This window comes from Rattus norvegicus, chromosome 4 (assembly GCF_021556685.1).
Source record: "Rattus norvegicus strain SHRSP/BbbUtx chromosome 4, alternate assembly SHRSP_T2T, whole genome shotgun sequence".
Classification (NCBI taxonomy): Eukaryota; Metazoa; Chordata; class Mammalia; order Rodentia; family Muridae; genus Rattus; species Rattus norvegicus.
Window position 1 is genome coordinate 66,283,288 of NC_141537.1, and position 23,210 is coordinate 66,306,497.

A 23,210-nucleotide genomic window follows, 5' to 3' on the forward strand; every position below is an offset into this window, starting at 1 on the left:
TAGAGGAAATGATTTTTAAGTCTGCTGACAAAAGAACTAGAGGACGCAGAAGACGTAAACTATGAGTTAAACAAAACTTAGCTTAGCTCAACTCTCATAAAGCCTTTCCCTTCCAACTATGAAATGTATGGCTCAAGTCTCTGGTCTGAGGCAGCAGATTGCAAAGAGTTCTGGTGCAGATGGATGACTGAGCCATGCCAACAGATGCTATCCTGGACCATCTGGTCCAGTCACACTGAGCTAAGGGACAGGACGTCAAGTAGAACTGTTGACTCTTCTCCCCTCGGTTCCTCCTGTCTTCTCTTTGTCCTCCACTTACACTCTTAGAGCTTCTGCACTGACTCAACGCCACGATCTAGCAATGAAGAATGGGAAAGAACAGCTATCATGAAACAACCAGATTGCTGGAGACTCGGAGACTGGTGATTCTCTTCATTCACTCTCAGTGAGGCTTTTTTCTGATTATATTCAATTTTCCACAAAGCAGGCTTTGCATATATACATACATACATACATACATACTTTGCATACATACATACATAATATATACGCTTTAAATATATACTTTATACACACACACATATTGTATCTACTTTGGGAATTCCTATATGTCCAATATGTCAAGTTTTAATTTATTTTCCAGAAGGAAGGTCATTTTAATCATGGTTTTAACGTGTGTGTGTGTGTGTGTGTGTGTGTGTGTGTGTGTGTGTGTGTGTTCTTTTCACATATATCTCCTTTGATGACTACAGATGAAATAAAGTGGAGGCTCTATAGGCTTATTATTAGTCCATGAAATGAATATTTTATAACAGGAAAACGATCTCTCAGCAATATGCATTAGTACAAAAATTCACATTTTGAATCTTTTAAGCCTCACAAAAGCTAAGCACCTGCCCAGAGGTGCTTCTCTGCTCAAAGACTTTATTTGGAAAAATAGGTAAATCTCATGGAGTAGGCTGATTGTAAGCCGTCACTGAAGGCTTACACTAAGGCTTGCAGGACACTCACCTTGGACACGCAGCTAGGAAGGCTGCGTAATTTTACCCCCACTTATCTCTACTGACATCCAATCTGTCTTTCTGAAACTCCACTTACACCAATCTGGCTAGAAATCAGGTGCCATGTTTTGAGGAACTGAAATATGTAAAGGATTATTCTTTTGATAATTTAAGTAGACTACTTAGATGTCTCCACTTACCAAGTGATTGAGCCTATAGACCTCTTTCACCTGAGAGTCTGCAATCCTGTGTGATACTTTTTGCTTCTTGGGGGCTTAGAGCTCTTTGGGGTTTTGAAGGAGAGTGGTGAAATTCTGTCACATCTGAAAGCGAGCTTCCGAGACAGCATGAAGAAAAGTTGGAATAAAATAAATATCTAAAATGATCCTGATGGGTATGCAGACCTCCCTTCTCCCTCCACTCAAAGCACGGCCACAGATTCAGCCATTATTAATAGTCAACTTAATCTTCCTTGCTTCTTGCCAGAGATATCACTCCTGGTAACTCAGATCCTTGCTCACTTCTTACTCCATGGAGACTGCTGATTGAGAGTCCCACAGAAAATGTGGTGGTCAATGGGCTCACAAAGTAAACAGTCCCAGAGGCAAGAAACGTCCCACAATCACTGACAGGAAGTTCTGTCAACCACTCTATGTTCTGTATAAGCACTGCACTTGCATTAGGCTTAGGGCCCACACACATAAGGCCAATCACAGCAAGTTCTGACATGTGATTTGGTTATGTGTACAACTTGCTGTTTCACATAATATTTTTCATAAAAAAAGCAGCAACTGTCTATGGCTTAAATGTTTATCAGGCGGGTGGAAGTGCATGATAGAAAGGAAAGAATAGCTCTAAATTCATTTACTTGCAAGGCATAACAGCAATGGCACACTATTATGACAGCGTAATATGCAAAGTGAATACACGAGGAATGTAGCTGAAAGCCAAGCCAATTATTGCTCTATATACAATCTGTGAACTAACAGAGGCCAAGATGATAACCTTTGTAGTAACATAGACGGCTCACTTAGGAAAGCCTAGGGAACTATCAAATGAACCTCAATGTAATCAAAATCAAATATATATTGGAGAGGTTAAAAAAAATTAAAAAAATATGAGAAGCATGTCGCCAAAGAGGAATTTATAACTCAAGCCATGGTCCTGAAATGCTCTTTACTGGATGTTCTTAGTAAATGATGACCTCATGGGAGGCCAAGAGGAAGATCTTCCTCTTTACTCAGACAAGATAATCAGAATACAGAAGTGACAGTGATGCCAGAAGAGGGTTAACACGGAATAAGCTACAATCTTGATTTAACACTATCTTTATGGGCAACTCATTATGAGCAATGCATTTCCATCGTGCAAATTCCTCTCTGTGACCTCACCAAGTACCTGGCAAACAGGAATCAGGGACTCATAGATGTCCTCCAATGTAACATGCACAGTGACTCAGATTGGAGGAGAAAGAAAGGTGAGCTAATTCTCTTACACAGGGTTTGATATTAGTTATCGGGCAGACTTTAATTTCATAGAAATGCATGTGTGTTCATGTGTTTCTGAAATCCATCTAGTATTAATTATATATAATTAATATAGTTCTCTGAACAACTACTTGGCAAGCATATGCAAAAGCTGCTCTTAATTTATATTCAATTATGCATAGCTAATGTACTCAGCATTCCTGCTATACACTCCAGTAGGTTATGCAATTAGGCAATAGGCACCTAGCATTTAACTATCCCTTCAATGTGAATGAGATTCGTCTCTCACAGAAACTGAGCAGAAGTTGTTTGAGCTGAGAATCAGTGCTTCATTTCATAAGGTTCAGTCCACGATCACATTTCTCCTACATATTTCTTATCCATCCACACTTCTTATCTACCTTTGTTCTCCATCGTCTATACATCTATATACCTATCCCTTTTTTCTTTTTAAAGATATTTTAATAGTACATGTTTCATTTGTCTAACAAATTAACCAACTGCCATACGATATTTTGATGCATTATTGTATTAGGGTTGATCTCGGGACCCTCTTCCCCTCATTTTCCCTTCCACACGATACTCTTTGTGTTCCTCCTTTCCTCTTTGTCTGTTCTCTGAGGACTTCTCTTTCTATTTCTACTTTCCTGGCCTTTACCCGTGTGTACTCCTGCCCAGACATGCCCATTTAACAACCAGAAGCTAGGATCTGGATAAAAGGAAGACCACACAGTACTCGTCCCTCTGAGCAACACACACACACACACACACACACACACACACACACACACACACACACGAGCAATATACTTGCTGTGAATTAATAAAATCATATAATTATATAATAATATATACCCTACTAAATACGTTTCCCAGTTCCATTTATTATTCTGAAATTGACTCATTTTTCCCCTTAATTGACTCTTAAAGGATCACCTGGATAAATGCATTTTGTACTTACTATTGAATGCTATAACAATCAATAGACTTTATCAAGTTAAAGTGACAGCGTTTAATTGTTTACAGGGCCCCCTTGGAGAAATGCTGAGACTTGGGGTATACAGAAAATACGTTTTAAACCTAAGTACACTTGGCTTTCTCGAATACAACTGGCCACAGTCATAGCTGTCTTTAGTCTCCCTAGTTGTGCTCTCTCCAGTTTCTCTCTTTCACCTTCTACTTTCCACCCCTAGATTTCATAGCTGCCACAGGCCCTCATTGTGTTCTAAGCAAAAATACGATGATTTCAGGAACTCTTGGGCTCTACACAGCTGACATCTGAGGGTAGGTAAAACTTGCTATGGGAGATCGTCCTGCATTGACTTCATATGTATTCAGTGGCTTCTATTCAATGGATTCCAGGAGGTATCTGCAGGCATTGCTGAACGCCTTATACAGGGATCAGAAATCTTCCTTAGTTAAAAATTATAACAATCATTCAACCATGAAAGGGAAACAAACACAACTTAAAAAGTTCCTCCCTGAGCTCTGCCCCTTGGTGGATTAAGATAAATTAATTCTGACTTGCAAACTGGTTTCAGTTTACACCAAAACAATCTACTCCCTCTTCATTTCATGATGTGGGGCACGACGGACATTATTTCCAAGAAAGAGAAGAAGTTATGACATAACAGATGGCCTCAAGAAGCATTGCTTATCAAACAAAATCTAACTTATTTATACGTTCCAGTGGATTTGCCAATGTGAAGAAGTTGTGAGCCCGCATGCAGTGAATTTGGTTATAAATCACACCAGAGGCCATTAGCATGGAGGGGCTCTGTAGTTTGTTTTCAGAGATGGGTGTGCTGGGACTTTCAGCAGACTATGAACAGCCAGCACATCCTTGCACGGCCCACACTGCCTTGTTAGGTTAATGGGGGCTGTCACTTCTGAGTGTCCATGCTTTGCTGGCACTTCACTGGCAACCTTGGAAAGGGAAGACGCAAAAGCGAGGGGACGTGTAATCGGCGACAGTTGCCATGTGGCTCACTAACAAGGCACCTTGGGCACACGCACATCTTTGAGGGGCTTTTTGTTTGTCCGTTTCTCTGTATAAAAAGAAAAGGATTAAAAAAAGGTCAACTAAAACCCCAGTTAGCAATCAGTGGCCTCACAAGAGTCTGCCAAATGGCTCTGACTTACTAGTGCATCCATTCTCCCTCTCACATGGGATAAAGTACATTCTAGAGTATTTGAGACAATTCCGTCTCCTACAGCATCCTCCATTACCAACGCCCACCAAGAGTCTGGATGTTCTGATATTCTGTTTCTGTGTTAGGAAACAAAATCTAGTATTAAATTCCCCATCAGTGCTCTGTCATGCTCTACATGAAGAAGGGTGGCACCAACGCCCGTATATTTTATGTGCTTTTTGGAAAAATGCAGAAGTCAGTGCATAGCACAAGGGCACCTGGCACTGTCCCCTGCCCCTTGGTCTTCCCAGCACTCTGTGCATGGCTGTCAGATGCCACCTTCTCCTCACCCAGCAGAACTCTACTGCTCGGGCTGGTTTCCATGGCTCTTTATGACTGGTCACCTCCCCATGTCGTGCTCTGCCTTTGGCTGATGAGAACATTCAGAATGGTGGTGAGGCCTCTTCAGCATCTAAACTCACCCCAGATGATCTCTAAATGGCAGTTCACCATTCCCTGGCTCAGGACTCCCCAACGCTGTCTGTCTCTGCGCCTGGGGCTTTGAGTGGGCTTCACTAGTCATATGTCCAACTTACTATTGCTCACCAAGCCTCTTGGCTTCGTGACTAAAAGCAGAAGTTTTTACTCAACACCCTTCTGACACATTCCTCCCCTGATTATCTCAATAAAATGTGAAAGTTCATCTCTTGCCTCCACCTGTCCATCTTTGCTGATTGACAGACCCTTCTTTGTGTGAGGGGTAATTTTAGCAAATTCTGTCGCTGTGCTGTGCATGTCTCTTCATTGTCTCTGTCTCTCACACATACACACACACTCACGCCCACACCCACACCCCCCCCACACACACAAACATACACATTCTTGAACATGCACACATGTACACATACACTATATATATACATACATATGCATATATATATGCATACATGGATGCTAAGGAGACGATTCTGGCCTACTTTACTACCCAAAGGCCCCCGATTTCTAACTCTCTGTTCCTTCACTTAGCAAGGTAAGGGAAGGTCGGTATTGATGCCCTGACACCCATCCTGTATCACCATATTTGTCATTCTCTATGCTCAATGCACAAAAGCTTTTGATGTGACATTTATAACAGAGCGGTGTTGATTCCAAGATTTGACTTGATTACAACTCATAAATAAAGTAAAAAAAAATACTCTGAAAAGAGCCACTGAATTTTTCTATGTTGTCATTACTTTACAGTAAATTAGACCAAAACCCCTGTCTTATTCTAGAGTGTCTTTTATCCTCAATCCATGTGGGTGCCAAGTGGCATAAAGAAGTTATGGCTTCAAAAGACCCATGTTAAACACTCATATATCAAAATGACAATGGTCTACATGACAGGATAGTATGTCATCAGTATGTGAGTTTCTTAAAACTTGCTAGGATCAGTGCTTTAAGTATTTTTGCAAAATTGGAAAAGTTCAAAACTTCCAAGAGGAAAAATTAGAAACCTTTGTTAAAACCATAGACTTTCTTCAGTTTAACTCCCAATACCAACTGTAAGCTAGCAATTCCAGCCTATAAAAGCTGGTAAATTTTCCCTTAAAATGTTGACATAAAGCATCCTAGAATGGTTCAGTGGTTCATTATCTTAGTGTCAGCTTGCATGACTAATCCTTGCAGTTACAGCCAAATGTGACTAAATCTTCTGGAATAGTAGGCCATGGTTGAGACATAAACACACAAATAAAAACACCAAGGCCATCTGTGTCCTGTAGTCAAAAGATTAAGCACTGACCCGGTTGAGGGTACAGGGTAGATCTCAACAGGGAAAGGCCGTTACCCAGGCCACAGCTTTCAAGGTCTTCTTTAAACTATGCTGTTATTATTTACATAAAAATATGGAATTCTCAAGTACAGGAAAATGTGCACTTAAACCCATGTGAACTAAATGAGGGCCTGGACAGCCACAGCACTGAATTTTCCAATCTCACTGATGGTATTCTGTCTTAGCGTGCGTAAGTGCACTCTGTGGCAACCACACAATCAGACGTGTTTCTCATGGTGCGTCCTCACTAGGCAGCCAGGTCAGCATTTAAGTTCCCTGTCATATGGAGACATAAAATGATCGGCAGAGCTTTTATTTGGTGAAGTTATTAGTTATGACTCCTATTCAGCCCTCTCGGCATGGAAGGAACAATGGTTTCTTAGAGAAAGGGTCGAGCAGAGAGAATCGTAGGAGCCCCTTGAAATCTGGAAGGTAACTGGGGATTGGGCCTATATCACATCTGAGAAACTGCGCAGACAAAGTGATGGAGAAGTAGATGTGGGCAGCACAGGAAGGCCAGACAGTGAGGAAGAGACTGCACTTCCAAATCAAAGCAGCCAAGGACAACCATTGGTTCTTCTCATGGGTGGTCCTACCAGATTCCATCCAGGAGACAGGCATGGCAGAAGCCCATTTTATTATAAAACTTAGGGTCAGTGCTACAGAAAGCAGGGCATCTCTCCTCTGGGTGTGAGGGAAGCCACCTGGGCCTCTAGCCCAGAGATAAAATTGTTAGAAAAAAAGAGCAAATCAGAAAGATCAGCAGGGAAGTGGAGAATGAACCATAACTGATCAATGTGTAGAACCCCATCTTGATCTTGCATTTTGTTTATGTGACCCGATATATAGTTTCCAGGCTAAGCTCACTTGAGTTGAGATCTCTGGTACACATAAATAACAGCATTCCATTTTGGTCATTTTTTCCCAAATTCTCTGAGAAAATATCTACAATATGGATTTATACTAGACTGGAATTGTACTAAGTCAGGAAAATGCAAAATAATCAGAATACTTCATTGGATTCTTTATACATTAAGCCTACCCCAGGATAATATGTGGACTCCAAATTGCGCATGTAGTGAAAAAGGGGATTCAGCTGTCTGTAAATGAAAGAAGAAAGGAAGGGAGGGAGGAAGGAAAGAAGGGAGGAAGGGAGGAAAGGAAAGAAGGAGGGAAGGGAGGAAAGGAAAGAAGGGAGGAAGGGAGGAAAGGAGGGAGGGAAGGAAAAAGGGAAGAAATGAAGAAAGGAAGGAGAGAGGGAGGGAGGGACAGACGGAGGGAGAAACAATTATAAGTTACCTGGTAATGAACTCTCTGTGACCCAGAAGAAACTGACTGCAAGTCCTAATGAAAAAATTAGGGGAAAAAATATATACCTTGCAGTTAGTTTGACATTAGGCATCCCGTCATCCCCCAAATGAATTCCCAACATAATGTCACCACGCTCATCTGAAAGTGTCTTAGTTCTTCACAGATGTCCAATGAAGTGCATGCCAGAAACAATAAAAGCATACTAACTTGGACTGAGAGAAGACGGTTCGTTTGTGCTCTACCACTTAGGTTAGTAACATCGAATTGGTGATTCTGTAAACTAAGTGGAAATCCTATTTCATTTCTATCTAAGCCCTCTGGTTTATAGAGAAATCCTCTCGGGTAACCTTAAATGCTTAGGATTTATTTTATGCTAAACATGTGCTATTATACATACATTTACACGATGCTCGGCAAACAGGAGTTTTCATAAACCTCAATCAGGAAATGTAATCATAGACCATGTCCTTTTCATCACGAAGAGGTTGACCAGAGTGAAGGGAAATGAGTCTTTCCCGTCAGATGCTGAAGCCAGATGCCTTTATACAGTTTTATACAGTTTGACGACTAAGTTATCCCCACTGTCACAAGCCTCAGGCTTCCTTGCTAACGAGTATGCTGATGCTTTGTGCAGTGTCAGCAGTCCTCGGTACCTCTGTCCTTTTATCTGCTTCCCACAGGGGCTTGCCATCCAGCTCTGTGACCAAGTTACTTTTAAAACTTCTCTGATTGATATCCATTTTCTTTTTTTCCTTCTAAATCTACCTTTAGTTGAATATTAGTGTGATAGGTGGTTAAGTTGATTTTTCAATAAAGTCAACTAATTAGCCATGTCTTTTGCCGTGGTGGAGTACTGCCTAGCCACTTGGGTATTAATTTTTTAAATAAGGAGATGCGGTATCAGTTATGAGTCACTTTTTCAAAAAAGACTTTTTTTGTACTTGTATTTATGTCTATGCTTATCTGTCTCTGTGTGTGTGTGCACATGGGTGTGTGCCCATGGAAACTAGAGGGGATGTCAGATCTCTTAGAGCTGGAGTTATAGGTGGTGGTGAGCTGTATACGATAGATGCTGGGAACTGAACACCAGTCCTCCGGAAGGTCAACCAAGGTTCTTAAATAACGAGTCATCTCCCCACTCCATAAATCACATTTTTAAAAATACAGGCTTAATTTTATAACATTCCAGTAAGTATTGCTTTGAAAAATGAGATGCTATGGATTCTTTAAACTTAGATTAGGACTCGGGTTCCGTGCTCATTCACAGATACTTTACTCATTAAGTAAAAACAGTTACACAAAACCACATTAAAAATAGTTAGACAAAGCCACAATTATAAATTTTAATGACTCTATCATTCATGTTGGCATTTATCTCTATAAATCTCTGATTTATAATTACATCTCTACCCTTAAGAATATAAGGATAAACTTATTTTCCAGAACTATCAGTCAGTATGTATTTCCTGCCTAAATTAATTTCTAGTGATGTGTGATGTAATACTATTCAAGGACAAGTGGCCACAGACTCAGGACTCAGACTATACATCAGCTTCCGTTATACGTTATTTGCATTTTTTGTGCATTATGTGTTGGCTGGAACAGTTGTTCCTCTAGGAGAACCAGCAGCATTTGAGGAAAGAGACTCTAAGGGGAACGGATGTCTTCCATCTGGAAACGGCGATGGAGAGAGATGCCGCCAGCACTCCTGGGATGGAGAGCATTGCCTGCCCCACCCTGCCACACCTACATATACACCATTTTGCCAAAATAAGCAACAGTGATTGTAATGAGTTTGGGTCCCCTGACTTTGTTAGTAAAGGACAAACTTATAAGACGGTCATACATGAGATCGCTTCCCTCCTGTTTCTCAGTGGCGAGAGTAGATGAAGGGAAAATTGTATCCATTTGGTTCTGACATATTTCCATTAATAGGAAGCTTCTCTTTCCTGTGGAAAAAGTGTCATTAAAAAAATAATTCCAGACTTCTCTGACTGAAGTCTGTGCTACACCCAAAACATCAAGTAGCCTCAAAGCTCTAAGGTCTTTTATTATTTATTAGTTCTTTTGAAATTCTGAACAGCTAAAGATATAGAGCTACGTAGCCTGTCAAGAAGGCAGAATTTCCAAGCTACAGTATAGCCGTGGAGTACCCTAAGACATCAGCACCTACAGTTAATCCAGTAGGTCCTCTCCCATAGCAACAGAAGGAAATAACAGTAGAATTGGGAAGGTTTATGCTTAAAGGACAAGACCATGTTGCCATTTCATTTCATATATCATTTTAGAAACACACACACACACACATACACACACGTATGTTATATGTTCTATATATATGCATACATGCATAGATGTATGTGTGTCTATGTATACATGTATATGTGTATATATGTACATATGAATAAATTATATGTGTATATAGCTGGTTATTGTTTACTTAAGGGAAATATGAAGAGAATAAATAATAAGACAAACCAACTCACCTCCTGCAGGCGGTCTATGTACATACGGCAAGTCTCCAAATCACAGTCTCCACGAACAACTAGAATACCCAGGGGGATGGCTGAGGATGGAGGAAAGAAGAGAAATCCAAAATGACATGTATGGTCTTTAGACTGACAGCTGTGCTTCTCACGGGTAAAACAGCCTTACAGGTATTCTGCGAATCTGGACGCAACCATGAAAAGAAGTAAGTGAACTCCACAGAGCTCCCCGGTGGCCCCAGCTTCTTCTTTGTCCCAGCAGGCATCATATATTCACCTTGGTTGACTCACATTGTCCTTGGTACATGGCTTTTACCTCAGTGGCTGATACAAAATATAATGTCTACTAACAACAGGACTGCAGAATTGGACAGCTGCTCGCTGCCCACTGCTAACAGATGCCTGCATCTGCAGTGGACAGCACGAAGGCACAGCCTGAGGAAGTCATTAATCACTCAGGATTCTGAACACTCATCCTTTCCCTCCAAAATACACGAGTCTCATCTTTTGGTTCATTTGCATTCACTTGCTATTTCTAATACTGAAGCTATTCAAATGGCTTTGCTTCCTGATGGGTCACAGCACAATTAAATATGTAGAGTTGAAGGAGGGAGGGAGGGGAAGAGGGGGTAAGCATGAGGACAAAGGAAGAAAGGATTCTTGAAGGCAACAAGTTTTAAACTCAAGTGATTTTAAAGAGATTCAGCATTACATGTGGCAACATCAAGGCCTTGTGCAACATTAAGCTAAAATAAGCTAATACTTCTGAAATATTAAACATTCTACTTCTCAAAACAAAAAAATAAGTACAGTTACAATATTAAATCCATGATTTAACACAAAATGTCAAAATATCGAATCCATCAGCAGGAAACTAGCAAGCGACTATATGACAGTAGTGCTCACGATTTTTAAGACTTTCATGGATTAAATTTAGCTTTAAAGCTTCACTATTAACAATGAAATTACAAAGAAGGGTGGTATGGAAAAATTTAAAAACAGGATAATATACATTTAAAATGCATAAAATTATCACGAGGAAGTCTTAAAGTAGGACAAGAACAAATAAATAGTAAGCGTGTGATAATTTATACTAAGGGTATCTCTGAGCAGGTAGAGCGCCTTTCATCTTTTGTCTGGAAGCAGGGGTGGTTCCAAACAAGAGAAGCAGCTCCTTCCCCCAAACTACGCTGCTTTTCACTGAGGAGAACAGACCAGAACTACTTATTTCCTGCTGTCTCCTCAGGTCCTCCCTACATCAATCTTTGCAACATCCACCACCCTGATGATCTAAGGGAGCCCGGGATAAGCCTGTCTATTGTCTCGTCCCCCATGCACGGTAGAGAAATGGTGAGAACTCAAAAGTGTGTATAGAAGAAGATGAATTAGTGCTCACTCAAACATGAAAAGAAAAGTGTGCCTTTAAGACACACGTCGTTTTTATGGGGTAGACAAAAGTAGAAGCAGAGAAGTAAAGAACATGTCTGGGGTCCTAACTCACTTTTGGCTATTCTTCAAGAAGCTGAGTGAGTGAGTCAGGAAGCGGGAGGTGAAGAAGCCCCTGAGTGCCGTATGTTTGGGAGAATAACCTCAGGTGGCGATGGCCTCCTTCTTTTCGACAATAAAACATTAAGAATTTGTAGAGTGGCACCCAGGCATTGTGGAAGGGAATGGAGAAGAAGTGGAATCAGAGGGAACTAACGCACCTCTTTAAAGTACTCCTTACGGAGCCTGGCCAGGCATGGTGTGCTGTAGGCACAACACAGGCCAAGGCAAAAGAATAGAAAGTTAAAGTCCAGCTTAGGCAACACAGTGAGTTCCAGGACAGCCTAAGCCACAACCTTTGTGGTAAGCAAGCAAACGACAAAAATTAAGGAGATTGCCTGAAACTATGCTATCTTGTGGGTTGATGTCTATATGCAGGGCAGGCTCAAAATAAGGCAAGAGCCTGTGATTGGGCAGTGAAAAAGAAAGGTGGGCTGAGAATTTGAGAGATGGGACAGAGAGTACGGAGAGGGGAGTGGGAAGGAAGATGGAGAAAGAGATGGACGTAGGTATCCATCTTATGAGGGACGGATAATTACAGGACATTTAGTTTTATATAGGTGGGCAGTTTATATCAATATCAACTGGCTCGGAGTTTATTGTGGGGTGAGAATTTACTGATATAAATCCGATAAATTACAAGCCCCTAGAGTTTTGATTTTACTGTGTTAAAGTGGTTTGTGATAGCTAACCGCTAGATAAGCGGTCACTACATGGGGAGAGCCATAGAGGCAGTGAGACTGCCACTGGGGCAAGAGAGTAGCAAGTCCTCTCTGGATGATCTTTCCCTCAGTCTCTGCTCCACACTCTGGGATCCATCCCATATGCTGTCACCAAACCCAGACAATATTGTGGATGCCAAGAAGTGCATGCTGACAGGAGCCTGAGAAATATAGAGTCAGATGCTCTCAACCAACGATTGAACTGAAAATGGGGCCCCCGATGAAGGAGTTAGAAAAATGACTGAAGGAGCTGTTCAACCCCATAGAAAGAACAACAGTATCAACCATACAGACACCTCAGAGCTCCCATAGACTAAATCACTAACCAAAAAGTACACATGGAAGGACCCTTGGCTCCAGTCACATATGAGGCAGAGGATGGCTTTATTGAGCATCAATGGGAGGAGAGGCCCTTGGCTCTGTGAAGGCTCAATGCCCCATGTAGGGGAATGCCAGGGTGAGGAGATGGGAGGGAGTGGGTGGGAGGGAGTGGGTGGGAGGGAGGGGGAACACTATCATAAAGGCAGGGGGAAGGAATAGGGGATTCCATGGGGGAAAGGGGATAACATTTGAAATTAAGTAAAGAAAATATCCAATAAAAGAGAGGGGGGGGGGGAGTCAGAGATGGTGCCTTTTTTTTTTGTTTAACACAACAGGTGGCAATCCAATGTGTTAGGCAAAAATCTACTAGAAATTCAAGATTATCAGCCTAAGAGTTAGACTTTAAACCTTGAAACAAAGAAACACAGAGGGAGTCTCTGTTTGCAGGCTCTGAGGTCCCGCACTATGAAAACAACCCTGGTGACCTGCCAAGATAACAACCGAAGACTGTTTTAATCATTAAAGATGATGGGGAAAGCTAATACTTTTGGCCTAGATAGAGGAATAAGTCAAACATTGGGGACACTAAATATAGCTATAGTTCAGGCTGTTTACATGCAAATCTTGCTAATATGCAAGATGCTTCCCCTTAATTCCAAGTGGGGAAATGTGGAGAAGTAATCAATATTTATCCATTTTTTTTAAAAAAACTTGAGGATGAACATCATAGAAATTAAGAATATTATTTCCAATATCTCTGATGCCTTTCAATTATTAGTAGCTAGAGTTACTATTGTTACTATAAATTGTTCAACTAAGACATTTTAACATATAATTATGTAATGAATGTTCATGGTTGGGAATCCACCAGATACAGCTAGAAAAGTTGTTTTTCAAAGACATGTAGCTAATTTCCACTACCGGTATAACTGACAGTTTTTGCCTCCTCCTGAACTAGGTGAATAAAAATAACTGTATTAGACTATTATTGGACTAAGTGTTATGAATACTTAGCTACTGGAGGAAAAGAAAGATAACCTCTCTGACCATTCCACAGCACGTTTGCAGTCAACAGTCAAGTGCACCTTCAGAAGGCAGCAGTGTACATAAGGGAAGATCCACAGCCTTTTGCCCATGCATGGCCTCTACTCTCAGCACTGCTTTGGACTTGAGAACTGTTTATCTAAGCTATTGGTTCTTGCTGTGAAATCACACAATCCCTTTGAGCCATGGTTTGAAAATGATTGTTCAGAAACGGTATCTGTGGAATTTTGTGAAGATGAAATTCCAAACTATATTTAAAATTGAATTGCTAAACTATCAATGTTGGTTCACCTTCACTACTTTTTAGGCATCTTCCATTAGGACATGGTTTTATTATGAAGGGTCAGCTAGTGCTAGAAGTGCCATGATTACATTCTTGTTTTGGTAAAAGTAAGTTCCACTCTTTCTGAAATGGCAGCGAATAACTGTACTGCAAAAATGTTCCTGTCATCTTGATTCAGAGCTTACGTGATGAGGAGACAGCAGAGGCTTGTGGGAAACTAACACCTTCGTTTTGCATCATTGATAATTGTCTGCCAAACTTCACGCCAAAGTTCTCTCCATTTTAACTAGGAATAGAAGGATACACTCATGGCCAGAGCTTTGGTGGCTCTGCCACTGTCTTGAGGACTCATCTTCTGATCATCTTGGAGACTTCAATAAATACCAACCAATACTGATTCTACCTTATAGGATGTATTTTCATTGGGATTTGCAATTTCTAACTAAGCAAAAAAGAAAAAAACTAAGCTGCCCTCTTGAATAAAATGATAGATTTAGCACAATTACTTCTCTCTCATCAAAAACACTTCTCGACTATAGTAAAAAAGGATATAGTAATATCAAGGAGAAAGTGGAAACAAGAAGTGGACCAAAGATTAGTGATTGAGCCAGGGTCCATCAGAGTTCATCCCTATAAAGTGTGAGATACATACAAAATACTGAAAATATGCAGAAACATTCAAGGCTGGAACCCCATGGCATATCCTGCAACATTACACACAGAAAGACAGAATGAACTTTTTTCATAAATGGCTGGATGCTAATATGATTTAAAAATTCTAAATAAAATGTTGATAAGTTACTTCCACTTAATTACTAAAATGTTTTGATGAAAGTAATTTTTAACTTTTTTTGCACATTTCCATACATTTAACTGTATCTACTGAACTTAATTCTTATCTTGTTGTCTCTTATCTACCATTAGTTTTTATTATGTAAATTAAATTTCCTAATAATTTTTCAAGAAATATCAAACAGAGCTAAAAGCACAGTAGAAAACAAACAAAGAACAATTGTTGATGGAAGCCTGAATCAGAGAGGGGAAACAGTGTGCACGAATAACAAAACTTGCACTGTCTCCTGGCCATTGCAAATTTTTCATACTTAGCTTTGGCTTTATCTGAAGCTATTTCAAGTTAAAGAAAATCAAAGAACTGCTGTGGGCCTCCAAATATCAGCATATTATAAAAAATGTTCTCTGTATATCAGGAGACCCTAAAGGGTTGTATCATAATGAAATCACAGCGTGAACAGCAAGAAATATAAAACTTTCTAACTCCAAAGAGTTTGTAAGTCTTTCCCCAAAAAAAGGGAAAAGGAGAGGACATGGGAGGGGAAGGGATGAAAAAGGAGATTAAGAGGATGAGAAGGAAAGAGAGAGGGGAAAACTTAGCAACACAGTTTATAGAATCCTCCATGGTCTTACTATGAGCACCATCAGAAATGTCAGGAATTGAGGGGGGAAAGGAGAGCTGAAATTGGAGCACTGTGTACTAGATAACTAGATCGATTACTCCCTCATGTTACACACATTTGCTATCTAAAAAGGGGGGATAGTTGCAATTAGTGGAGTAGAGTGACCCAGAATTTCATTCCCGCATAGGGCTTGACAAAACCTGTCATCAGGTAATCTATCCTTTCGGCATGAGAAAGGCTTTTTTGAAATCTGACAAACCTGTGGGGCAATGTGAATGTGTTAGCATATTTGCAAGTGCATGCCCAACATTCGTTAAAGTTCAAGGCAGGAATGCTAGACTTGAATTTCATATACCTTCATAGGCTCGGTTTTAACATAAAGTTCCAGAACCGAGAGAGTAGACTACACTTTCCTACTTTGTAAACAGAACTTTGCTGATACCTGAAGGAGGTGTCAGAGTGAGAATTCTTGTTAACCATGGAGCTCTGGACAAATCACAGTGACTGTGACCTGGAGTCACACCCCTTCTCTTTCCATCGCAGGCTCCATCCAGAACAGGGAGGAGGCCCTGCACATGTGGGTAATCCAAAACACACCTCAAAATTCTCTAAAGCCCACACAAATTCTTCTGTATCAGGGCTTGGTTGCATCAACACTACGTACTGTCCCTTAGAGCCTGCATCAGAGGAAGAGACCCATAGACATCCAAAGATCAGGCTTAGGGCTATGGGCTAAGAACTGTAAGAACCTAAAGCATATTTGAGAAAAACAAGGAAAGATCTCTCATAAATGGTCAAATGCCAATCCATCCAATCATGGGTTTTAGATTCTAAACAGAATGTCGGATAAGTCACTGGGATTTAATTATTGGAGATTTTTCTGATCAAAACAATTTTTAACTTTAATAATTTTAATTTATGAAAAAAAACCCAACATAATCCCAGGAAGCAGAGTTGAGCTGGCACAGGCCACAGCAAGCCGTGACAGAGCTGGGGATTTCCTCATATAAACCTAAAGGGAACGCTGACTTGGAATTCTCAAGGATCAGTTTGCCTGGTCCACATGAAGAAGCTTGACGTACAAAACCTTTTCCAAGAATCTCAATGTTTATGGCTGTGTGTCTGTGCATAGGTAGGTACACATGACCTCATTGGAGCCCCTGGAGCTGAAGTTGCAGACTGTCTAAGGTACGTACTGGGAACCAAACCCAGGTCCTTGTAAGAGCAGTAGTCTTAGCTACTGAGTCGTCTCTCCAGCCTTCACTCTCGTGTTTAACGAAGAACAGAAATGTAGAAAATGATCATAAAACAGGGACATCCATCTAACACAGAAGGCAGTGACTAAAATAAAAGAGGAAATAAAATAAAAAGTATAAGAAAAAAGCTTTTTAAATATTATCTTTATTATAACTGCAAAGATTTTGAGAAAATGGATATATCTGTGAAATCAAAGTACGTTGATGATGTTAGAAGAAGATGAAGAGTCTGAAGAGATAGGGCCTCACACAGGAGACAACCACACATACAGAGTAACTTTGAAAATTTAAATTTGATGGAATAAATATAGAACTTAGTCAGAAGGTCAATAGATAAAGTTGAGGTAAAAATGAGGCAAAAAAAAATTTTAAAGGGAGGAGGGGAGCAGGACAGAAAAGACCAGGAAGCCCGGCATTATCTCAGGCACACAAGATAACAAGGGAATTGTCAGAAAATAAAATATTCATTTCCAAACTGAAAAGATCTAGCAAGCATCAAGCACAGTAATAAGATGGATACGCACCATTGTGAGTTTTAAGAGCTCTGAGAACTTAGGTTTACACCTACAGACAAATGCTACTCTCAGTCACGAGCAAAGAAGCCTCTGTTGACTGTGAACAGTAGGGAATGCAGCTGCTCATGGCTAGTCAAGGTGCAGAGATCAGGCCATGTAGAACATCCCCTCTAAGGCCCAGAGGATACCACCAAGGAAGGAACAGAAAGAATACACAAGCAGAAAGACACTGTCAAATGTGGTCTTTGGGGCCCGACACAAAGATTGTAATCTTATAGTCTTACACACACTAGGGCTATCTATACTGGAACTTTGTAAACTGAGCTTGTCAACAGCAATCGCAGACTGGGTAGGGACTTATATGGTCCCATTTTTCCCTGAAGAATTATTGGCTACTTATAGATTCTGGAGGGGGGACAGACATTATCAGTTCTGGTCCCACTGGAGAGCCCAACTGGATCCGTTATATAGTTCCACACCCACTGGGGTGGGCTTTGAGATTAAAAGCCTTGATCCACTTCCAATTTAATGTTTTGTACTGTGATTAAGGACGTGAGCTCTTACCTCCCAGCTCCTGCCATTCCTGACACCTGCACTATGCTTCCTCCCATGATGCTTCCTCCCTGAAACCGTAAGCCAAAATAAACCCACTTCCTTAAGCTCCCTTCATCATAGTGTTTTAACGGAGAACCTGAAAAGTAACTGTCTTATATTTTTAAAATTTCTACTGCCCTGATAAACACCAAGACTGAAATCAAGCTTGGGAAAAGGTTTATTTTACCTAGAAGATTTATAGTCCATCATCAAGAAAAGTCAGAGCACGAACTCAAGGCAGGAACCTAGAGACAAGAACTGAAGCAGAGCCCACAGAGCAATGCTTCATCCTGGCTTGTTCACCATGGTTTATTTAGCAGGTTTTCTTATACAACCCAAAACCACCTGCTCAGGGCTGGCATTATCCCACCACAATCAATCATTAATCAAGAAAATGCCCAATAGACTTTCCTCCAAGCCATCTGACACCGGCATTTTTCCCAACCGAAGTTGTTGTTCTCCAATAACTATTGTCAAGTTGACAAGACAAAAATAAAACAAAAACAATACACGGTATCATTATTTTAAAGAGAGAACACTAAGGACAAAGATTGAATATACTTCAAGAGAGAGAGAAATCAGACCATATACAAAGGGTGAGTAATGTTTTTAACTTCTCCAAGGGACTAAGGGAGGCTTTAAAGCAGCTGCTGTGAGATTCCTGTCTCAGTGTTCACATTGCAACACAACACAGCCACTCACAGAGTTCACACTCAAAAACACTGCAGTCTGTCACAAAATAAAACAAAAGACTCATAATTCTAAAGTAATTTGTGATTTAGTACTGGGCTGTATTTGTAGTTGCCTTTGGCTTCATGGACAGGTCACAAGCTGGACAAACAAAATGACTTTTATGCTTAATCCAAACTATTAAACTAAATGGGCCCAAGAATTGAATAGAGAACAAATGTCCTTTAGTGAGAAGCTATTGGAATATTTAAGTATTGGGAAAGTTAAGTTTTGTTACAGTGTAAATATACATGAGATAGTAGAAACGGGCAACCCAAAATCAAAGGGAATCTCCCAGTGTCAGCTACAAGATCTCAGGACAAAAGATGCATTGACTTTCAAAACAATTGGAGCATGTGAGTCCAGAGTCAGATGTGCACAAAACAGTCATCACTGAGACTGGCATGTTGCTTATAAAGCTAGTTTTCAAACCAAACATAGAATGTGGGAAAGCCTAAACCAGCTACATGTGCAAGTAGGTATGTATGTGTGTGGGAGTGAGTGTGTGTGTGCGTGCGTATGTGTGTGTGTGTGTGTGTGTGTGTGTGTGTGTGTGTGTATGGATGTATATGTATTCCTATGTATATGATGTATGTATATGTACATATATGAGGAACTATTATTCCTAGATATGCTTTTCCCTAGCCTACTCCTTAGGAGAAATACAAAGACTTACTCCCCGGAACAGCATCTCCATTTGACAGTAGAAACTGCCCTGAAGCCATCCTAGCACCTGCCAAATGTTTCCAGAACATATTTATCATGATGTCCTGTAAATTCTCTCTTATTGGATATTGCATACTTTTTGGGAAGCTGAAGTCAGATAGTGACCTAAAATGCTTTGCAGCAATTCTGAAAGACTTATAACATTCCTTGTGTTGTTTGTTTGTTTGCTTCTCTACACAGAGGATTCAGTTTGCTGACTCAGCCATTATTTGATTTAAGGATGAAGAAAATAACATTACAAAACCTAGCATGATTGTTATCCTGATTGAAAAGGCAGGAGGGGAACATGCTCTGCTTTTTAAAGACAACAAAACATAACAAAACAAAAAGAATTATGTGACAGATACATTTCTACTTTAATATTAATTTTGAAACCTCTCCATTTTACATATATAGCATTATTATGCTTTCTACGTGCAAGTTAGATTGAGCTAAAAGATGCCCACATAAGTAATAATGCACTTTTTCTGGCTGTGTGAGTGCCCAGAAGAGATAAAGATTGTATCAGTTGACAAAATAAATAAGATCCACTTTTATCAGTGTGATGGCATCATCTAATCTTTGGAATACCAGGACAACCAAAGTGTTTTCTCTCCTCTCTTCCCTTCCCCTCTTCTCTCATCTCTTCTGCTGTCCCCCTGCTTGCCCGCTGAACTGGAGTATACCTCTTCTCTGACCACCTGGTGTCACAGCTCTTAGTTTCCTGGTCTTTGGACCTCAGACCTTGTAGTAGCAGCACTACCCTGAGACTAGCTCTTAAGCCCTCAGCTTCAAGACGGGAGGTCCATCACTGGTTCCTGTGCACCTCAAGTCTTCAAAGAGGGGATGACTATACCACAGGCTTTCCTGTCTCTGGCTCACAGATGACATATGGTAGGACTTGCCCCTATAAGTACATAAACTTGTCCCGTTTCATAAGTCCCTCATATTATCATTGTGCCCTGATGATTTTGTGTCTCCCATGAATCCTCATCAATATCCATATATGTGAGGACTTAGAAGTCAACAAAACAGCAAAAGAGCCCTCAAGGCAAAGGTGGCACTGTCACAAATTCAGGTACAGAAACTGGGGAGAAATTGTTCAGTTAACTGGTGATCCTCAGCTCCGAGGAAACTATACCACCAATTATTTACTTCCAGCCAAGAGTTCTACCATGCTCCCTCCTCTTGGGCTGCCCCCCCCATTCCATTAACCCCTTTCCATGTTTCCATTGTTTAAATCTCTCCTAATCTGGAAAGGGATTAAATTAGCTGAGCTGAGAAATACAACATCCATTTCACATGTGCACTGTCTGGATTTTATGTTTGAAATAAAATGCCAATGGGTCATACTAATTAATTTTTTTCTTCTACACTTAAACATTAAGACTACTTGAGCTCATTATTCAAATTTATGCCAAATTGTGCATATATTAGCACTAGTCATCTACAGTACATTCAAATCTTGCAGCAAACAATCTACAAGAAAACTCTTTTACCACGAAGAAGCTTTTAAAGTCTCCAGGCACTAAAACCAAACATGTCAAGTACAATTTCTAAGATATCTATCTCACCACAAACACCAAACAAGTCCCGGGAAGAGAAGTAGCCTCGACCTCTGCCCATGGGGTTGAGTTGCTCAAACTAGGGAAAACCAAAGTTGGTAGAGATTACAATGGAAGGGGCTTGGAGCTTAAGAAAACTTGAGAACTATTTTCCAAAGATAAAGAGATACCATGTAAAAGAAAAACACAACAAAATAAATTCATCAGGTTAATTGATTATTTGATTGAAGAGAGACAAAAGATCTTGGCCAGTATGATGCCCTCTCCCAGGACCTCTGGACCCATTTTTGACTCTTGTGAAACTTAGAGGTACAATGAAGCCTGAGCAAAACTCACGAGAATTCAAAATGGTTGGAAACCTAAGCTTATGGTTCATGGAAACTGTGTGAGCCCCTGGATATAGGCTAAGTTAGGTACACTCTCCATCCCCTGTATGCACAGTGCCTATACATTCAGAGGAAATGAATACAGAGAAAAGTCTGCTGTGAAGAAAAACTAGGATCTAAGAATCTAGTATTTATTTCCCTATATAAAGCATTCTCCACCTTCAGTAGGGCCAACCAGGCCAGAACTGACTTTCTCTGAACATGCATTATGGGAACATGAACTAAATGGTTCCATATTAAAGCTACATCCTCTGGGGTCATGTGATAAGGCCATTGATCTACATAATGTGACACTATATGGTTTACATGAATTTTAGGGTGGATGGGACAAAACTGAATTAATAAGATGCTGATAGAAATAACCATACACAAGGGCTGGAGAGATGGCTCAGTGGTTAACAACATTTGACTGCTCTTCCAGAGGTCTTGAGTTCAATTTGCAGCAACCACATGGTGGCTCCCAACCATCTATAGTGGGGTCCAATGTTCTCTTCTGGTGTATCTGAAAAGAGTGATGGTGTACTCATATACATTGAGAGAGAGAGAGAGACGGAGGGAAGGAGGGAGGGAGAGGGAGGGAGAGAAGAGAGAGAGAAAGAGAGAGAGAGAGAGAGAGAGAGAGAGAGAGAGAGAGAGAGAGTCATATGCTAGGAGGTAAAGGGAAATACTCAGGGCTGAGGAGGAAGAGCTAAGGAAAGGAAGATGGCAAAGAAGAGGCAGAAGGAAAAACAACTTTCGCTGATGTAAAAAAGCATCTATTGATTTTGTTCTTTAATCTTTGCTACAACACTGAGAAGTGTGTAGCATCGTTCTCAGAAGGGTTAGGGGATACACACTCTAAATGTCATGATGACAAAACAGCAAGGCAGTGCCAGTGCCACATGGCTTTTACTCCCGGGGGCCACCCACTCGTTGAACCCAAATGTTCCACAAGGCATAAGTACAGAAATAGTCGTGTGGGGTAGAGAGCTGAGAGTTCTTTGAACGAAACAGAATGTCCTTAACCTTCAACACTGAGCTCAGGAGAGCAAAGGTAGAAATGAGGGAAAGAGTGGCCAAGGAGAGGCTGGATCTGTCACCCATCAAGCTTCACAGAGAAAACTGTGACAATGGAGGACGGAAAGCAACAATTCTAAAGCTGTGCAGAAGATCAGGATGAGGGGATGCAGAAGCTATGAGTAAAGTCTACATGAACACACTTGGCGCACGAAGAGTTCCTTTCAAAGCTGCTCAACTTTCAACAGGCCAGCTTCTAAGAGACTGACTCACACAGACCAAGAATGAAGCTCGCTATACCTGGATAACCCTCACTGGAATTCAGTGTCCATGGAACTTAGGTGAATGCGGTTGACTTCGTGCAGAAATGCAACTTATATTGTGAGCAGTTGCTAATAGTTTTGAAAGGATAGATAAAATCCAGAGTACAGAGGACCTTAATGGAATCTGTGATGAACAATCACAGAGTTGCTTTGCTGTTAAAATGCTCATACTTGAATGTTTAACTTGGAATTGAAAAGCTGACTGACTACTGACATACTCTAAACAGGAAACAAATCTCATACTCCCCCTTGGGGTATAAACAGTACAATACTTTAGCTAGTCAAGGTATTCAAAATGTCTCCAGAGATATTTTTTTGAATGAAAGTTTATGAAACATTTGTTTATAACCATTTTGTGTTTGACAGCTGTTTCACATGCTATTTTAATGATGAAATATCATTGGCAAATAACTGCATTAAGAAAAATGTAATAGGGGTTGGGGATTTAGCTCAGTGGTAGAGCGCTTGCCTAGGAAGCGCAAGGCCCTGGGTTCGGTCCCCAGCTCTGAAAAAAAAAAATTAAAAAAAAAGAAAGAAAAATGTAATAATTATAGAACCACTGAGCTTAGCATCTTCTGCAC

At 40.5% G+C, this 23,210-nt stretch overlaps 1 protein-coding gene across 7 annotated transcripts in view; it reads right to left on the reverse strand.

Annotated features, from left to right (window-relative positions):
• The window catches only part of Dgki (diacylglycerol kinase, iota), a 452,769-nt gene that overhangs the window by 87,524 nt on the left and 342,035 nt on the right, over nucleotides 1–23,210 (reverse strand). For all 7 annotated transcript variants that reach the window (XM_087659331.1, NM_198782.2, XM_087659334.1 and 4 more), the window contains 2 exon segments: nucleotides 10,231–10,310; nucleotides 7,733–7,777 (listed from right to left, as the gene is read on the reverse strand). In XM_087659331.1, the coding sequence (XP_087515457.1) occupies nucleotides 7,733–7,777; nucleotides 10,231–10,310 (125 nt within the window).